Source organism: Mytilus californianus, unplaced genomic scaffold (assembly GCF_021869535.1).
Source record: "Mytilus californianus isolate M0D057914Y unplaced genomic scaffold, xbMytCali1.0.p SCAF_1, whole genome shotgun sequence".
Taxonomy (NCBI): domain Eukaryota; kingdom Metazoa; phylum Mollusca; class Bivalvia; order Mytilida; family Mytilidae; genus Mytilus; species Mytilus californianus.
In genome coordinates, this window is record NW_026262581.1 from 735,300 (window position 1) to 753,229 (window position 17,930).

Sequence of the window (17,930 nt, forward strand, 5' to 3'; positions counted from 1 at the left end):
ATAGCATAAAATGCTTGAAGAATAATATGTGTATATGTTACAGTGAATTTGTATAATTAGGGATTATGTAGAATCCCTGACTTTTCAGGGATTATGTAGAATCACTAAACTCATTAGTGATTATATATAATCCCTGAAAATGACGAGTGATTTTACATAATCACTGAACATTTTAATAATTATTCTACAAATTCCCTAATATAATTTCAGGGATTATCAATATTGATTAGAAAAATTAAATATAGACAATTTATCATTTTTTTCCCTTATTCCTTGAAATTTTAGTTGAATCGTTTTCATTTCTGATCTACTACTACTAGGTAAATCTTAAGTAAAAAGTTTTTTCCATTTATATTTTATTCAACTGTTGAACCACATTATTTCACAAACAATAAGTATGGCACAGGCATAGATGTTGCTTGGGTTGGAGCAAACGTATGCTCAAAAGTTACTGCAAATTGCAAAATCAAGGAAGTGTCAAACGTGTAAATGCTGATATTAAAGATATGACAATTACATGGATGCGGAATAATGGTTGGCATGCAGGAATTAAATTTGTTCAATTAAAAAAAATCCAAGCAACCACTCTGGCATTAAACGGACACCTATAGACAATGTTTGGAGTAGAGGCAAAGGTTGGCTTAACATCATCCTCCTTGCCAGATGAAATAATTTTTAAACACAGAGGATGATCTTAAAGATATAACCAGAAAAGAAAAAAAGATGTGGTAAAATAGATGTGAACCAAATAGATGTGCCTGTAGAAAAGTAGGACAAATAGTAAATAGTCGTTGCCATCCAAATTTAGTTTGTAAAAATGAATGATTGTTTTTGAAATATTGTGCTTTACATTTTAAAATATTATGTCACATTTTAATGTACTGTACCTAATATTTTAATTTATCTTACCTTCTATAGATTTATGGGGATATGATTGGTTAATCGACTACACATGGTGATCATATATATTTCATATAGGGTGTCCTAAAAAATACATGGTTAGTTACCATATACGGTTAGCAAACATATGGGGTTAGTAAGGGGTTACTTCCCTTTTAAAAGAAAAATGACATCTGAAAGGTTTAAACAGACGAAGAAACTGGTAATAAACGATTGAAATACATTCATAAAACAAATCTAAAGCTAACACGTTGTTATTGTTGGCATTTGTTTTTTGTATAGACAAATGGAAGTAGGTTCTTAAATATGTTAATTTTAAGTATTGAAGTCTTTGAAATCACTTTAATAGGCCGCTAGTCTTAATACCACATGGGAAGATAGTCGGTAAGATAAATTAGTTACATGGTGTGCTAGTGACCTAATACGATATATATGGGGTCAGTAAATTCCATATGGGGATTTGAGCTTCGCTCTCACCCCATATGGAATTTACTGACCCCATATATAACGTATTAGGTCACTTACACACCATGTAACTAATAATATTGTGCTGATCATTTTAATATATTTTGCCTAACATTTTAATGTATTTTGCTTAACATTTTGATATATTTTGCCTAACATTTTACTATGTTGAGGTTATCATTTTAATATTTTGTGCTTAACATTTAACAATTTCTGTATATAATGATGTTTTAATATGGTTTTATAAAATAAATTATTTAACTTTTATTCATTTTCTTTATATATAAAACTAATTTTTCATTTCAGTTATTATGTATAATCCCTGACGTTTTTTCTAGTGATTATACATAATCCCTGAAAATTTTAGTGAGTATATATAATCCCTAAACTAACCAGTGATTCTACATAATCCCTGAAAATTTTAGGGATTCTACATAATCACTGATTATACAAATTCACTGTAACATATATACTAAAAATATTCAGTCTCCCAAAAAATGTAAGTTAAACTGACCTCATTGTTGATACTATAGATCTTCTATTTATGAAGAATTGTTGTTATATCTCGTCCAATCGTACATAAGAACATATTCACAACAACCACACGTCGCTTAAGCATAAAATGATAATTGAAGTGGTCCAAGACATAAAGCATCAATCGTTTCACTTTTTAAATGATTTTCGTAAAACATAAATTGTTTCTGAAAAGAATTGAAAATAGTGGGGATGGGGAGGGGTTTAACATTCACTAAAAAATAAATAAAATAAAGTTGATGTCTAATTAGTAAGTGATAGTAATATTCCCAGGTTAAGTTTCGTTTCATTGCAAAACTATAAGTAAACCTTAATACAAGAACATAAACAAGTTTATGAAGCCTGAACAGACATGGATAAATAGATGTACCTGATACACTTTTATTATGTTTTTATATGCTATCCTCTTGTACACGTTGAAGTGTAATAATTAAATCAATGAAGTTCTATGCATATATACAAAAATTGGTCAAGTGGAATTCATGACATCTATTTTATGTTTTATCTCCTTGTTTTCTAGATCCGATGAACAGGAACCACCACAAAAAAAAAACCGAAGAAAAAGACAGCTGATGATGTCTACAGTCTGCAGTGTCAAGTTTTGGAGAGAAAATTAATTAAAACAAACCTCCAAATTCAGTTGTATGAAAGACTACACAGCAAGCTTGATGACAATCTTACTGCTGGGTTGCTGTCTTTCATGGAGCAGTAGAATATAAAGATTCTATTTCTAATGTTAACCTGTTGTTTTTTTGTTTTGTTTATCTTAAATATATATATATATTTATATAATGACTCTTTGTCTGGTTTATTTTTTATTTTCCACTGGCAAAAACCATTTCATAAACAGGAGTGCCCACACTGATATGTTCAACTGCTTTCTGAGGCTGATCACAATTCAATTTATGCAGAAAGTCTTTAAGATAAAATTATAACTACAAATATCACAAAAACTTTATAAATGACTATACGGTATATGTTTTATTCTTATGTGAGGTCAGGTGAACCATGTATTGGTGGCCTTCGGCTGTTGTCTGCTCTATTGTCGGGTTGTTGTCTCTTTGACACATTCCCCATTTCCATTCTCAATTTTACTTATTGATATGAAACCTAGCAATAATTCAATAGACCAAAAACTGTCTAACCTATAAATAATGATTGAGAAATTCACATGACAGCAAAAAACTTCGTAACATAAAGTATCTGTATACAATTTATGAAGGAAGCAGAACTTCTACCTCTTGAAAAATAAAGAGAGACAAAATTACAGAAACCAATTGTTCAGAGAACAATTGAAGGTCTTTCCACATCAAAGAAATTTTGAAAAGAAGATAGTTAATTTATTTTGATGCGATACATAAGTGGTTTCGATATACTTTTGAGTCATATAAGGGAGATAATTTGCTTCTTTCAGTGAATTAAATGTCACTTCAGGTCTCATATGATAGCTTTTTTTCACACTGATTCCAAAAATATATAGTTTGTATATACTTTTGCCTGTAAACCAGGAGATAATTGGCCACTTCCTGTTTATCGAAAGTCACTTCTAGTCTTTAGTGATAAGTTAATGTATCTACAATACAAAATATATGGATTCCTTTGAACCAAAATTTAGAAGTTACCACATGTTCAAATGACAAATTATTAGAAATATATTGTCAATATCTTGTACGGTTTATGAAAAGAAGTGAGAATAAGCCAAAATCAAAATTTAGAATTTGACCTTGACCCATTTTTCTTTTTTTTTGGACCAAGGACCTCAAATCCAAAGACCCTAGGTCTCTAACACTTTTGGTTTTTCATTTACCATTGCAAATTACTTATATCAAATGCATAAGGGGAAATAACTCTGATATGAAGTCTCCAGATAACTTCGGTTCAAATGATACCCTTAATCCTGAAGACATAACGAGCAATTTGGTAAAATAAATTTGTCGTAATCTTTTACGGTTGCGAAGAAGTAGCAAACACAAGATAAATAGTGTTCGGGGAGATAACTCTTACAAAGAAAAGTATTCGGTTAAGCAGGGTCAGTTTTGAAAGCGCATAAACTGTTCGATATAATATACCAAATATCAAATCGACATCTTGCGAAACAACCAAACAGCGAAAGAAAAAAAAATTAGGGGGAAGAAAAAAAAAATAATCAGAACAAAATCAATAGGTCTTTCCATGGAAAAGTGGAAAGACCTAATAATAATCAGAACAAAAACAATAGGTCTTTCCACAGAAAAGTGGAAAGACCTAATAATCAGAACAAATACAATAGGTCTTTCCACAGAAAAGTGGAAAGACCAAATAATAACCAGAACAAATACAATAGGTCTTTCCACAAAAAAGTGGAAAGACCTAATAAAGTGGAAAGGTAATTAAGAATTTAATGTGCGAATGTAATGTGTGAAGTACATCTGAGTGATGTGATCCCTCATTCTTCTTCCATCATTGGCTCCATTTGTACACTGCATCTATATTAGGCATCTCCTCTTCTTGATCTTCTGGCAGTTCAGGCTCATTCATCCACAAAGCTATATTGTGCAGAATGGCACAAGCCATGATAATGCTACATACCCTTTCAGGTTTCATACGAATCTATAAAAGTAAAAAAAATATTAAAATTTAAAATGAACTTATGACATTAGCAGCCTTATTAATTTGACACTCTTCCCAAATCTTTATTAAGCCTTTTGTTCAGTGGTTGTCGAGTGTTCATGTTGTTCTTAGGTTTTTCCTTTTTTTCTATAGATTAAACTTGGTTTCCTTTTTGAACTGATTTACACTAGTCATTTTGGGCCCTTAACAGCTTGCTGTTCAGTGTTATACAAGGCTCCGTGTTGAATGACGTATAATTGACCTATAATTCTTAACTTTTTATACAGTGGCGGATCAAAAATTTTAATAAGTGGGGCCCACTGACTGCCTAAGAGGGGGCCCGCTCCGGTCATGCTTCAGTGATTTGCTATATAATCAACCATTTTTTTCCAGAAAAGGGGAGGCCTGGGCCCGCTAGCCCCCCTTCCCCCCCTCTAACTCCACCTCTGTTATACATTGTGACTTGGTTGCAGAGTTGTCTCATTGGCACTCATATCACATCTTCTTATTTATATGGTCTTATATACATGCATTTTTTTAAATTTTAGTTTTTAGTTTTTTGACACTATATAATGAATCAAATTATTTTTTCTTCAAAATTTAACACGTTAAGTCATGGAGGGAATCTGCTTTTAAAATATAAAAAAATTGTCATTTGCTTGAACAGAATTATTTTATGAAAAAAAAACATTACCCCAATCGTAGTTAAATGGTTGTTCCCTAACTTGATTATTTTTTTTTTAATTTAATTTAATACCTCTGAATGAAGTACATGAAAACGCCTTTTCCATCTCCCAAAGGTCCTTTCTATTACACATCTTGTTGTAGCATGATGCCTGTTAAACCTTGTCTGGTCTTCATTTGCAGGACGGGCATAAGGCGTCATGATGAATGGGCGGCATGGATATCCACTATCCCCAAGTAAGATGCCACTTTCCCAGTTAGGTGTCTTTTCCATGTGTGTACATACCTAAACAATGAAACTGGTATATGTAAAACAAAATCATGTTTCAACTGGACAAATTGTCATGTAAATTAAGGGATGATAAAAATGAAAATATTTAAAGAAGAGTTCCAATATAAAAAAAGAAGATGTGGTATGAATGCCAATGAGACAACTCTCCACAAGAGACCAAAATGACACAGAAATTAACAACTAAAGGTCACCGTACGGACTTCAACAGTGAGCAAAACCCATATGCAATGTCCGCTGCATTGCATATATGTTATCTATTTAAGATACAAGGGCAATAACTAAATAAAACAATTTAAAACAATTTATATATCTCTTAAATTAGAGAAATTAAGGCTTCAGATAATGAAATGTCATTACCAATATGATTGATTGTTCTAAAAGGCATAACTCTTTTAAAAATTAATTGCTCAGTGCTGTTTTTGAAACTCATCAAAAGCATTGATTATAAAACTTACAATATAAACTTCATAAAAATCTGGCAAGATTTGTACACATAATTAAGGGGTCCTTATGGGGCAATTTTCCATATTTAATCATTATTTCCAAGAGGCATAACTATATTAAAAATAATTCATCAGCGGTGATTTTTTAACTCGTTCAAGACACATAAAAATATTTTTTGTCAAGATTATGCATAAATTTGTCAATGAAAACATTTTTTTATTCTAAAATTCCCAGCCTTTATTTTATTTTTTTCTACAGCACTTCTTGGCCATTTAATAAACTCGTTCTGCCTCCTACACAATGCAGTTGTGGTGTCCTTTACAACCCTTGACACTGTGCCTTTGTCCAACCCTTTAAAAAGATTTTTTTTTATTAAAACCATGATGACATAAGAAGAAATTGGCAACATAGATATTGAGGGTAAATTCGGTAATATATTAACATTAAAAACAAATAAATGAATGAATACAAATATAATAATAAAATCAATTAAATTCTTACCAAGTGTGTCTCCAACAACTTGTAGGAAACTTCCACTGGCCAAAAATCTTAGTGTAACCATGACTTGCTGTTCCACAGTGAATGCATGGTTTCTGTGTGTCCCTCTCTGTAAGTCATCCCTAACAAGGTCTGAGAGCACCAACATACTACGTCTGCTGAATCGATATCGTGTCCTTAACTCCTCATCAGTGAAATCCAAAGATAAGCCATCCCTGTTGCGAAAATGTCGCGGTCTTCTTTGTTGAGGAACATTGTATAATGCTAAGCCAGCCATGTTTAACGCAGTCGTTAGTATTTAATCATGGGTAAAAATATGATTAAAGTTAGCGAGAGTTTAACACAAAAGTTAGCGATAATATTTTTGAACAACACTTAACATTATCGTTAAATTATAACGACACGTTTACGACAGTTTAACGCAGTCGTTAGCCTAACGACACTTTTGAACAACTGGGCCCTGGTGTAGCTCCAAGAAAACTAAAACTTGGATTTGAAACTAATCCACAAGCATGTAAATGGCTGTTACCACATTTGCCAGCATACTTTTCCTTTGCCTTAATCTCGTTAGCTATTCCATAGGAAGTTGATGCTAATGTAAACTGTTTTTTATTGGAAATAGAATTCAAAAATGTTTCCTTTATATCCCTTTTTCTTTTTGCCACTTTTGAAAAAATGGAGGCTGTGATTCTCTCTTTTTTTTGGGGCTATCCATTCCTCCAAATCAAACTGTCGTACAGTTTTTCTTTCCAACTCAATCGCTTCGTTGGCTGTTATTGGTATGAAGTCATTACAGCACTTATAGTTTTGATCAATTTGAAAATCACTAGCAATTAGAAATGCTGTGTTTCCACGTAGTTTAATTGGTGAAGTTTGAATCTGGCCATAATGTTGTAGATAAAAAGATAAAAATAAACAGTATAACATGGATGTCAATTAAATGAGATAATATCTAATATTTTTTTTCACAGTTTATTCAAGTTTAGACATCTTGTCCTTTCAATCATCAATACGGAACTTGGAGGAAGAAAAAAGTGGACTAATAACAGAAAATGTACAACTGAAAACTAAGATTGCTTCATATATTGAACAGGATTACAGAAGAAAGAGTTTTAAAACTCCACCTAAAAAGAAAAGTGTGAATGACAAGCTTTTTCAGTGGATAGTGTTTTAACTTCTAAGGTCAAAAATATATTTGAATACTATACAGGTCTGTCTTATGTAAGATTCATAATGCTTGCTAATTTCTTATTTCCAAATGACAAGCCAAACCCCGGTTCATATAAGGAAAAATGAAAGGAGGTTAGAGAGATGAACCTGAAGGAACAGCTATTTTTAGTTCTATGCCGTTTGCGTAATGGTTTGTGCATCTTAAGGATTTGGCATATAGGTTCAACCAAGAAATCAAATATCCACGAAAATGTTAGTTTTCCTCAATCCTAGAAAATTGATATTCACGAAAAAAAATGAATCCACAGTATCCATTATCTGTACCTTAAATTGGGATTTTTAACATACTGGCCACATAGAGATGAAATAATAAAAAAATATGACAAAGCAGTACAGAGATGATTTTCCAACTTGTCTTGCAATTATAGACTGCACTGAAATCAGAACAGAGAAACCAAAATAATTAAAATCCCAAAGTCAGTGTTATGCAGATTACAAGTCATCCACAACTTTGAAGTCGCTGGTTGTAACTGATCCAAGGGGCTTCTGTGATTTTTGTGTCAGACTTATTTTCAGGTTCCATATCTGCATTTTATACTGCAAGTGGATTTTACAAACTATTGCAACAACTCAAGGACATAGGATACATACAAGACAATGACAGTATAATGGCAGATTAAGGTTTTAGAATAAAAAAAGACCTTCATGAATTAAAAATGAAACTAAACATCCCACCATTTGCGTCTTTCGCAACTCAGATGTCGGCAGGATATGTGACCGTTAACTCGTAAAAAAGCTTCACGCAGAAAGCATATTGAACGCCCAATAAATTAAATAAAAACTTTAAACTAATAAGCAGAAGAATTCCAGGATTTTTATTTCACAGTATAAATGAAATATGGACAGTTTGTAGTCTTCTCACAAATTTTCAGGATATTCTTGTTAAATAAACCTATTGATTATGTTTAATTATGTGTATATGTCGTATACAAGTTGCGATTTTATACATGTTATAACATGTACAGAAATAATGTACATGTTATAACTTGTTCAATGCAAAAATACAAGTTATAGCATGTACAAAAGTACTCGTACATGTTATAACATGTACAAAATATTTCTTAAAATGGTTTTAACTTGTACAAAATTTGAAAATAAAATGGAATGCTGTATTTAAAAAAAAACAATAAAGCAGAATATACATTTCAAATTTATAGAATAATAAATAACAATAATCAAAAACTCAGAACGTATTGCTTGACGGCTTATTTTGGCATAATGCGTTTTCATGTCATTGTATGTTTTAAGCAGTCAACCATGGCCAACAGCAGTTTGACTCTGTTTGATAATAGCATACATTTTCTCAATGGCAACAAAGTATATAACTGTTTCATCTAAAGTTTCTAATAGCAATGCCTTCAAATTTTGAATTATACCCCTCCCCCTTTTTTTTAACATGCAAATAATAAAGCAAGGTCTTCTATGCATACTCTATCAAAGCCAGAGAGAGAAAATGGTTTTTATTGGGCCACGTTTAACTACATGTATGTCTTAAAAGGTATTAAGTAATTATGAAAACTATTCATCTGGTCATTAACTGTATCAGAAAGGACAAAACACACTAACATGAAATAACATTAATAAATAACTTTGGAATTGTTGAATCTGCTCTTCAATATTTTTATCCTTGGGCATAACTGATGTCAATCTTATGCATCAAATTATTATGTTGTTATAATAAAAAATATCATTGCATGAGTCGAATGTAATTTTGATGTTTTAAATTTCAATCCTATCCTTTGAAAACAGGGTATTGTTTACAGAGGATTTTTTATAAAAACTATTTATCGGGTCATTAACTGTATCAAAAAGGACAAAACACACTAACATGAATGAACAATTAAAAAATGATGAAAATATTATTGAGAATAATGACATGTGTTGTAATAATAAAAACATATCCTAATTTAAAAATTTTGTACAAGTTAAAACCATTTTTATGCAATATTTTGTATATGTTATAACATGTACAATATTTCTATACATGTTATAACATGTACAAAATCGCAACTTGTACACGACATATATATTCTTTGAATCACTGATACATTGCTTACATGGAAAAATAAAGATGATCCTGTTTGAACCTGGCCAAGTTTAGTTGGTACTGTAGGACTATTTTCTTGAAGTAAATATGATAATGGAATATTTTTGTCCTCTTTCAGTGTCAGGATTTCAGTAGGCGTTGCAACTGGGATACTTTCTTCATGTATTTGCGTGAAGATTGGTTTTCTCTTCCTTTCGGCTGGTAGTTTTGCTGGGTCTGCAAGTGTCATTGAGACAACAGGCTGAGGTTTGATTTTTTTTCCCTCTTGGTTTATGCCATTGCTGTGGTAAACTTGTAGACGACAGTTCAGCTGGAACCTCTTTTGAATTTAAATTCTGGTAATGTGCAATTGTATGCACTAGTCTTACAACATGTGAGCATGTTCCTGAAAAAAAATATTTTGTTGTAATATATATCATGCATTTGTGCAGAACATAGAATATAAATATCTTTTTTTATCTTTTTGCTCAAATTATAACACTGAGTTTTGATATCATAAGTTGATAAACTGATAAAAATTAAGTGCACAGCATGCTGTGTAATACTATTATTTATGACTAAAACATGGACACATGTAATCATAGTTCATGTTGAAGTCTTGCTGTGTTTGTTTACATATACTACCAGTTCTTATCATTGTTACACTAATTAAACATCCCAATAACCAGTTAATACAAAATATTAATAGATAAATACACATATTTATATAAGAGATTGATATTACTTACCCAGCTACACATGCACATTTGCTATCAGAGATGGATTTCTCATCTTTCCTCACAGTAATGTTTACTTTATGTGGATGTTCATTTTTCCTCATAGATCTATAACATTTTGCTGCAATATCAACTACTTAGTCATTAACTTCACACGAATTTACACTAAGAATATATCCAAGGGTGAAATAATTATATCCTTGTTCTTTGGATCTTCCACTTCAAGGTTTATCTTTAAAATATCCAATGTTGGTAAAACATCTAACTTTGTAGTTACCGCCATCTTGTTGATTAGCTTGACCTAGGATGCTGGGTTGCTATGTGTTGTTAACGGAGGCGGGGCATAGCATGGAATAATGGAAAAGTGTATTGTGAAACTATATACTCTAGGGGCGGCGCAATCAGATGTGGATACTTAAACATTCGAAAGATCTGTAAGAGTACATTCAATCTAAGTATCTTTCCTCTTGCAATAGTATTTAAACAGTTGACCTTTCTACCATTTACACAAGTATTCCCGATTCCAAACTAAAAGACAAATTAAACGAATTGGTCCTTACTTGTTTCATTAAGATAATGGCCAAAATAGATACAGGTATATTGTCTTAGTCAGAGAAAAATCGTACTTTGTAAAAGGATAGCCTTGATTCAAACAAAAAATTCTTTGAAACTGATATTCTCAAGATGCTTGATTTCTTGATTGACAACATATTTGTTACGTTTGGAGGACTTTTTTTTAAACAAACCATCGGCATTCACATAGGAATCAACTGTGCTTCTCTTCTTGTCGACTTGCTTCTTTATTCATATGAGGCTGACTTTATGCAGGAGCTTCTTAAGGCGAAGGAAAAGAAGCTAGCATTGTCTTTTAACTGCACGTTCCGCTATAAAGATTATATTCTTTCACTAAATAATTCAAAGTTGGTTGACTATGTTGAACGCATCCATCCCATCGAACTTGAAGTAAAGGATACATTATATACAGATCAGTCTATCTCATATCTTGACTTACATTCAGAAATTGATAATGATGGTCGGTTGAGAACAAAACTTTACGCCAAAAGAGAGGATTTCAGCTTCCCAATTGTTAACTTTCATTTCTATGAAGCAACATTCCGGCAGCACCTGCATATGGAGTATATATCTCCCAGTTGATACAATATTCCAGAGCTTGCATTTCCTATCATGGTTTTCTTGAAAGAGGGTTGTTGCTTATAAGGAAGCACGCTATTGAACCACGAGTTCAAAGTGGTAAAGTTGAAATCATCTTTTCGAAAATTCTACGCACGCCATCACGAGTTGGTTGACTGTTATGGAATATCTGTTTCACAGATAACGATGGATATGTTGCAACTGTTGTAAGAACAATCCTGTCCTTTTTTCCTCGAATGCGACCTACCGAATTAGACTTATCACCGGGTTTAAAGTTACATGAGCAACACGACGGGTGCCACATGTGGAGCAGGATCTGCTTACCCTGCCGGAGAACCTGAGACCCCCCCCCCGGTTTTTGGTGGGGTTCGTGTTGCTCAGTCTTTATTTTTCAATGTTGTTTGCTGTGTACTGTTGGTTGTCTTTTCGTTATTTTTCGTTTTTTGCCATGGCATTGTCAGTTACTTTATGACTTATATGTTTGAAATTTCCCTTTGGCATCTTTCGCCTCTCTTCATTCAATTAGAAAATGGATACCAACATTACCTTTGGGAAACATAGGATCCAAAATTTTGCCACTTAACTGATTATGACTTTTTATGTGTTTTGACGTAATTTGATAATTGTCTGCCTTTAAGCACCAGCGACAAATGTCACATACATATCTTATGTTAAATAATTGATCTTGATGAAAGATATAAACATGTAGAAACAGATTTTGGAATACTGTGACGTCTCCAGAAATATAGGAAAACGACAATGCGAATTCGTTAACTACATCGAATACTCATATGACTTATTTTGGGATTGTATATGTGCCAAAAAACACCAAACATTTTTTTTTTAATACAAAAATTATAATCTCACTATAAATCAGGAAATGAGTGATTCCCACATATCTTCGTGCACGTTAAATCGGTATTTGGAGAACGACAAGGTAATAAATTATACAGTTTTACCCGTGAACTGCTGACTTTTTCAGTATCCTGTATGATTCTAATATCTCAATAGATTTGGTTTATCGTTGTATATCGTTTTCAAAAATAAATGTTCGACTATAAATGTTAAAAACGTGGCAAACCTTATTTTGCTTCACAAAATATACGTACAAACAACGGTACAGTTCCGGCTCATCTGCATGTTCTACAAAGGAATTGTCCATTAGATTGACAAAAATTCTGTTTGCAGTGATAGAATGTACATATAACTGTGGTCTTTTATCTTTTCATTCTATCAATACATCAAAAACAAAAATAAACATCTAATTGATTATTTAGAAATATTGACTGACAAAAACAACCCATTTGAGAACAATATCAGTAACATTTTAAAGTAGCAGTACCCTTATATTTGACAAACTCTTGATTTTTTATGTGTTCCGTCCAATTTTACCAGAAACACGAAAATACTTCCTAAATGATTAGACTTTAAAAATGTTTTATGTCTTCAATATATGAACAATATATCTTGAGACTTAGTTTGTTTCTAAAGACATGCAATATCGATAAATCATACATGGATATGTATTATGTTGATTTGTAGATTTTTTAAATGGTTAAAAAGGAAGCTAGCGTGCATATGTATATGTTTTTTTTCGGTTTCTCATTCAGAGTCAAGATCTGTATTTTCAGACAAATGAATAAGTTTCACTCGTGATCCTCTTCTATAAGACAGGAACTTGATATCATTGTACATACAACTGTCGTCTTTTATCTTCAATTTCTATCATCACATTGAACAAATTTTGACATATACCATGAATATTTTTCAGTTTTATTTTATGCATTCTGTAAATGTTTGCTGTTGAATGTTCATTATTATGCATTCTTCTATGTATTTCACTAAATATCCTCTATCCGGTGTTTTTGTACAAGAAAAGTGGCAAATCTATTTTGTCATATTTGGAGACAGATGACATGAATTAAGTCATTCTGAAATACTAAAATTCCTTCCAAACTGCTCAGGTTTATATGATACTGTTCATGTCTTATTATGTATGCATTCATGTGCATGCTTGATTTTGAAAATGTCATGGACTATGTCCATGTTACATGACATACAATAAATGCTCAAGATATAGAGTCGAATTGTAATTATATTTTGAATCGGGAAAATTTGTATCGGTGGTTATTGAATTCAAGAATCGACTAAAAAATATTAGCTCTTGAATGAGTTCAAACAATTTAAGTCATAATCAAAATGGCGTCAACAAAAAAGTAATGTTTCCAAAAATGAATGCATACGACAATGCTAACATTGAAACCTCAATGGCTTGAAAATTGGAATAACGTGGTTACTCTCATTCTCATTGGAATATGGAAATACAATGCATTGTGAACGGAGACCTATGCAAACAAATCCATTTACACTGTTGACATAACTATATTTTTAAGTATACTCTTAGATATAGAATTATAAAAAAAATATCAATAAGAATGCGCGAACAATATTGTTGCGTTCTTAAAAAATTCCAAGAAGTTATTATTTTTAGTATTCATATTTTATGACAACAGTAATATCGAGTAGATTAAAATTACAAAGTAACATAATTCATAGCATTTCCATCACCAAAATAAACTTTGTCACTGTACGCTGATTTTCCGCTTTTTGGAGGAAACACTGAATCAATCTGTCCTTACAACTCGCTTGAAATTGTACAAGAAAAAATCTGTATCTTAATCTATATTATGAAATCCTACTTACACAAATATGCTTATTTTATGATTTATCACATTTACATCTTAATCGCGATATGGAAATGACCCAAATTTGTATATTCATCCCTTTGCTCAACGTACTGAGGTAGATATCAGGCCGACGAAAGGACACAATGATGTAAAATGACGTCGTCTAAAACCAAAATAATTTGACGGAATGATAACGCTTAGAATCAAATCATAAACCTCCTGATTCTATTTAGGATACATTGATAAATCAACTTTAAGTAGCATCCAACGGAACTCATTTTCTGTGAAAAAAAGTATTTAAAAAAGATTTCTAGTATAACAGTAGTCCCTTTGTAGCTTGATTTATAATGATCCCTCTTCGAAATATTGACTGACAATATAAAAAAACACATTTGAGTACAATATGAGTAACATTAAAAGGTAGCTGTACACTAAAGCAAAAGTAAAACCGCGCGGGAATAAAATGTTTTTGGCTTGTCTTCTTATAATTACTAATGTCTATTTCTTTTTGGGTTAATTATTTCTTGTCTTAACATCATGCAGCCGTTCTTCAACATTATACACCGAGCTAAGGGTCAAATTATTCATCAAGGAAACTTTTTTGTGCTCACCTCAGGTTTGAGTATAAATGTGAGGAGATACCTGCAGCACTCACGTGTGTCCATTGGGTAAATTAGTCTGAGACACGTCAAAAACTTTTAAAACAGATACACTTAGAAAAAACGAAGTCCAAGAATCAACGATTAACCAGCTTGTATCTACGATATTTACCAAACGTAGTGGTAGTTGGCGATTTCTTGGATATAAGACACTATAAAAAGGAATTAAATGAGAGGCAAAAGATACCAAAAGGACATTCAAACTCATAAGTCGAAAATAAACTGACAACGCCATGACTAAAAAAATAGTCCCAACATAGAAAACTAAAGACTGAGCAACACGAACCACATAAAAAAATGGGGGTCATTTAGTAATCAATACATAAAACATTTGATGCATACTTTGAAGTGACAAAAAATACTTTCTCTCTATTTTTGAAGATTTAATTCAAAGAAACTGCAGACGAATTGTTTTCATTCGTGTTTTTCAATATGTGAAGGAATACTGATCCTTTGAAAATACTAATTCAATCTAGAGGTCACGATGGGTCAATCGGAATATTATATTTCAGAATATACAGACGATACCTCTATCATACTTAATGCATCACTTCAGGCTAGTTTTTTTGTTCATCTCTCCATACTTTACTTACAAATGTTGGATTTTAATATCTTTATTTAAATTTAGAGAAGACCAACGTTGTTTGATGTGAAAAGAAAATTTGAATTAGTATCCGTATTTTGTGATGGATTGGAATTAAATCTAACAAAAATAGATACGTAAAATAGTTTCACGACTCTGAAAAATGAAAGTAATTAAAACACAAAATAACATCTTTTCTTCCCATTAGTACCTAGTTCAAATAATAAAATGCTTAACTGATTTCCTTTCGTTTGTATGCGGAAATACAACTATGACTTATAGTTTTATCAAAACTACACTTAACAGTAGGCCTGATGATTATGATGACAGTTAAATGAAAAGATTTAAACTTATATAAATAAGAAGGATACGCATAAATAATTTAAAAATTTTTAAGGAAAGAAAAGAACAAAATTTGTTTTTTTTTAACTTTTTCTAGGCCCTAACTCAAACTTGAAAACGTCATTTTAACAATGCAATTAACATAAAACATCGATTTTATGTTTAACAGTTTATGGGTTGATTTAAATGTATTTAATAAAGTGTTGGTGTTTTATCAATTGTTGTTTTTCTTTCAACAGTCTACTCTTGTTTCTCTTAAAAGTGTTATAGTAAACATACGATGCATTAGAAATATGTTCCTATGAGAAACAAAAACTGTTTCGTGGACAGATAAGCAATATTTGAAATCTTTAAGAAAATAAATACTTATCAAATTTCAATATATTGAAGCAGTGCTTTTCTTGTTCTGACTGTTTGTTGTATTGTTGTTAGTGCTTCCCATTGTCAACTGACGTGGTAAAGGGGCATGTTTTTTTAAAAAAAACCTCTCATGAACCTCCGCTATAAGTTCACGTGTCTGTAATAAGCTTCTTTGTTTATATTGTGGAGAATGGTGATGAAGACAGATCTTTCGTAGTATTGTTTAATTTATTCCCATTTTTTGAAGACTAAACCAGGTTCAATATTTAATAAATTAAAAAGAAACATTATATAAGAGATGTGATTATTTGATAATCTTGATTTGCTGTTGATTTTAAGTTTACTTTACATCTCATGGTACGTGCTATGGTCTTTTGATATTGACCAGAAGCAAATTTTAAACTTTGATTAACGTTGTTATAATTTTACATAATGGCATTTCTACTATTTTGTAAAAACATGAACCCGTTGTTTTCCTTTCCCTAAGTAATGTTGATTCCAATTCGTAGTAAGGTAAGGATATCGTTTTCTACCATAACATCTGTGTGCGTTAAAAGCTATAAAATCATGATTAATATCGTAAAGTACACCAAGTACAAGAGACCCGTTGCTTTTCGTGACACACCATGCTCTAGCAACTACAATTAAATCACCCCAGGGGTTTAAAACATCACCATACCTTCCCAAACCAGAATGTTCAATCGAACTAAATGATACTACGACATCAAATAATCCAAGAGTGTTATCCAAGTACTGGCGTCTGTATTCCGACGGAACGATTGTTGTAATGTTATCATGTTCAGAATGAATTTTGCCATATTCAAGTGTTACAATGTTGTATGCACCTGCCTCTAGTAAACAAGCTTCAACCCACGGTCTTTCTGAACCAATGACTAGAATACGACCGTTTTTAACACCTGGTGCATGACGTAGTCCATCTCTTAATGCATTTGTTTCAGATATTCCATACGCACCGAATAGTTTTCCTTGTCTTGCTTGTAATAAATACTTGTTAATCAATGATTTTGTCCAGACAGGTGTTCTTGCATCATTTCCGAGATATGGCTGATTGAAATAGGATTTGTGAACTCTTATCTTACCTCCCATTGTAAAATCTTCCTGAAAAACAGAAGGTATATTTCTTGGAGCTTGATGAAATCCATGAGTAGAATCAACATATGCATTGCTGAATAATGCTTTGCAATTTATATTTGCTGTTATTCTATCAAAAAATATGCCTGGATGGCCAACACGCGATGTATTGCAGAGGTCGCCACAAATATTTCGAACATTGTTGATTTCATCGATATATGTACGTTTTGAAAACTTCAGGTTTTCATTATTTCCCACCCATTTCCTTTTTGTCATGCTTATCATGGTGCAAAACAAAATTATCAAAATTAAAAGCGGAACAAACTTTTTATAATCTAATTTTTTAAACATGGTAAAGTCTTCAATTGATGATACTCATCAGCTAAACTTCTGAAAGAATAATGATAGAATAGATTAATTACTATAGATGACATTAATTTAACAATAAGAACTGTATGTTATATATTTGCCACAATAAAGCAAGGTTACTTGTTTGACAAAACTTTTTTGTACATTCTATCCTTACAAATAAGTTTAAGGTACTGCAGAACACACATATATATTTGCACATAGGCATGTTTATTCAATTTAACTTCCTATTTCTGTTTGTTTATATTACATTATGTATTACATGTACCTATATGACATTATATATT

The 17,930-nt window shown here is 31.7% G+C and overlaps 2 protein-coding genes across 4 annotated transcripts in view; both read right to left on the bottom strand.

Moving 5' to 3' along the window:
* Positions 1-2,422: 2,422 nt before the first annotated feature.
* LOC127715250 (uncharacterized) lies at positions 2,423-16,264 on the bottom strand. Its single transcript, XM_052223094.1, has 6 exons — positions 16,234-16,264; positions 10,417-10,520; positions 9,854-10,132; positions 6,410-7,113; positions 5,246-5,458; positions 2,423-4,488 (listed from the first exon to the last, which is right to left on the bottom strand). Exons 1-4 carry the CDS (start codon positions 16,262-16,264, stop codon positions 6,835-6,837), a joined length of 693 nt encoding a protein of 230 aa, XP_052079054.1. The 3' UTR covers positions 2,423-4,488; positions 5,246-5,458; positions 6,410-6,834.
* Positions 16,265-16,435: 171 nt separating this feature from the next.
* The window catches only part of LOC127726412 (uncharacterized), a 54,641-nt gene continuing 53,146 nt past the window's right edge, over positions 16,436-17,930 (bottom strand). For all 3 annotated transcript variants that reach the window (XM_052233894.1, XM_052233832.1, XM_052233964.1), the window contains one exon: positions 16,436-17,664. In XM_052233894.1, the coding sequence (XP_052089854.1) occupies positions 16,627-17,625 (999 nt within the window). In that variant the 5' untranslated portion in view covers positions 17,626-17,664 and the 3' untranslated portion in view covers positions 16,436-16,626. The remainder of the gene's footprint in view (positions 17,665-17,930) is intronic.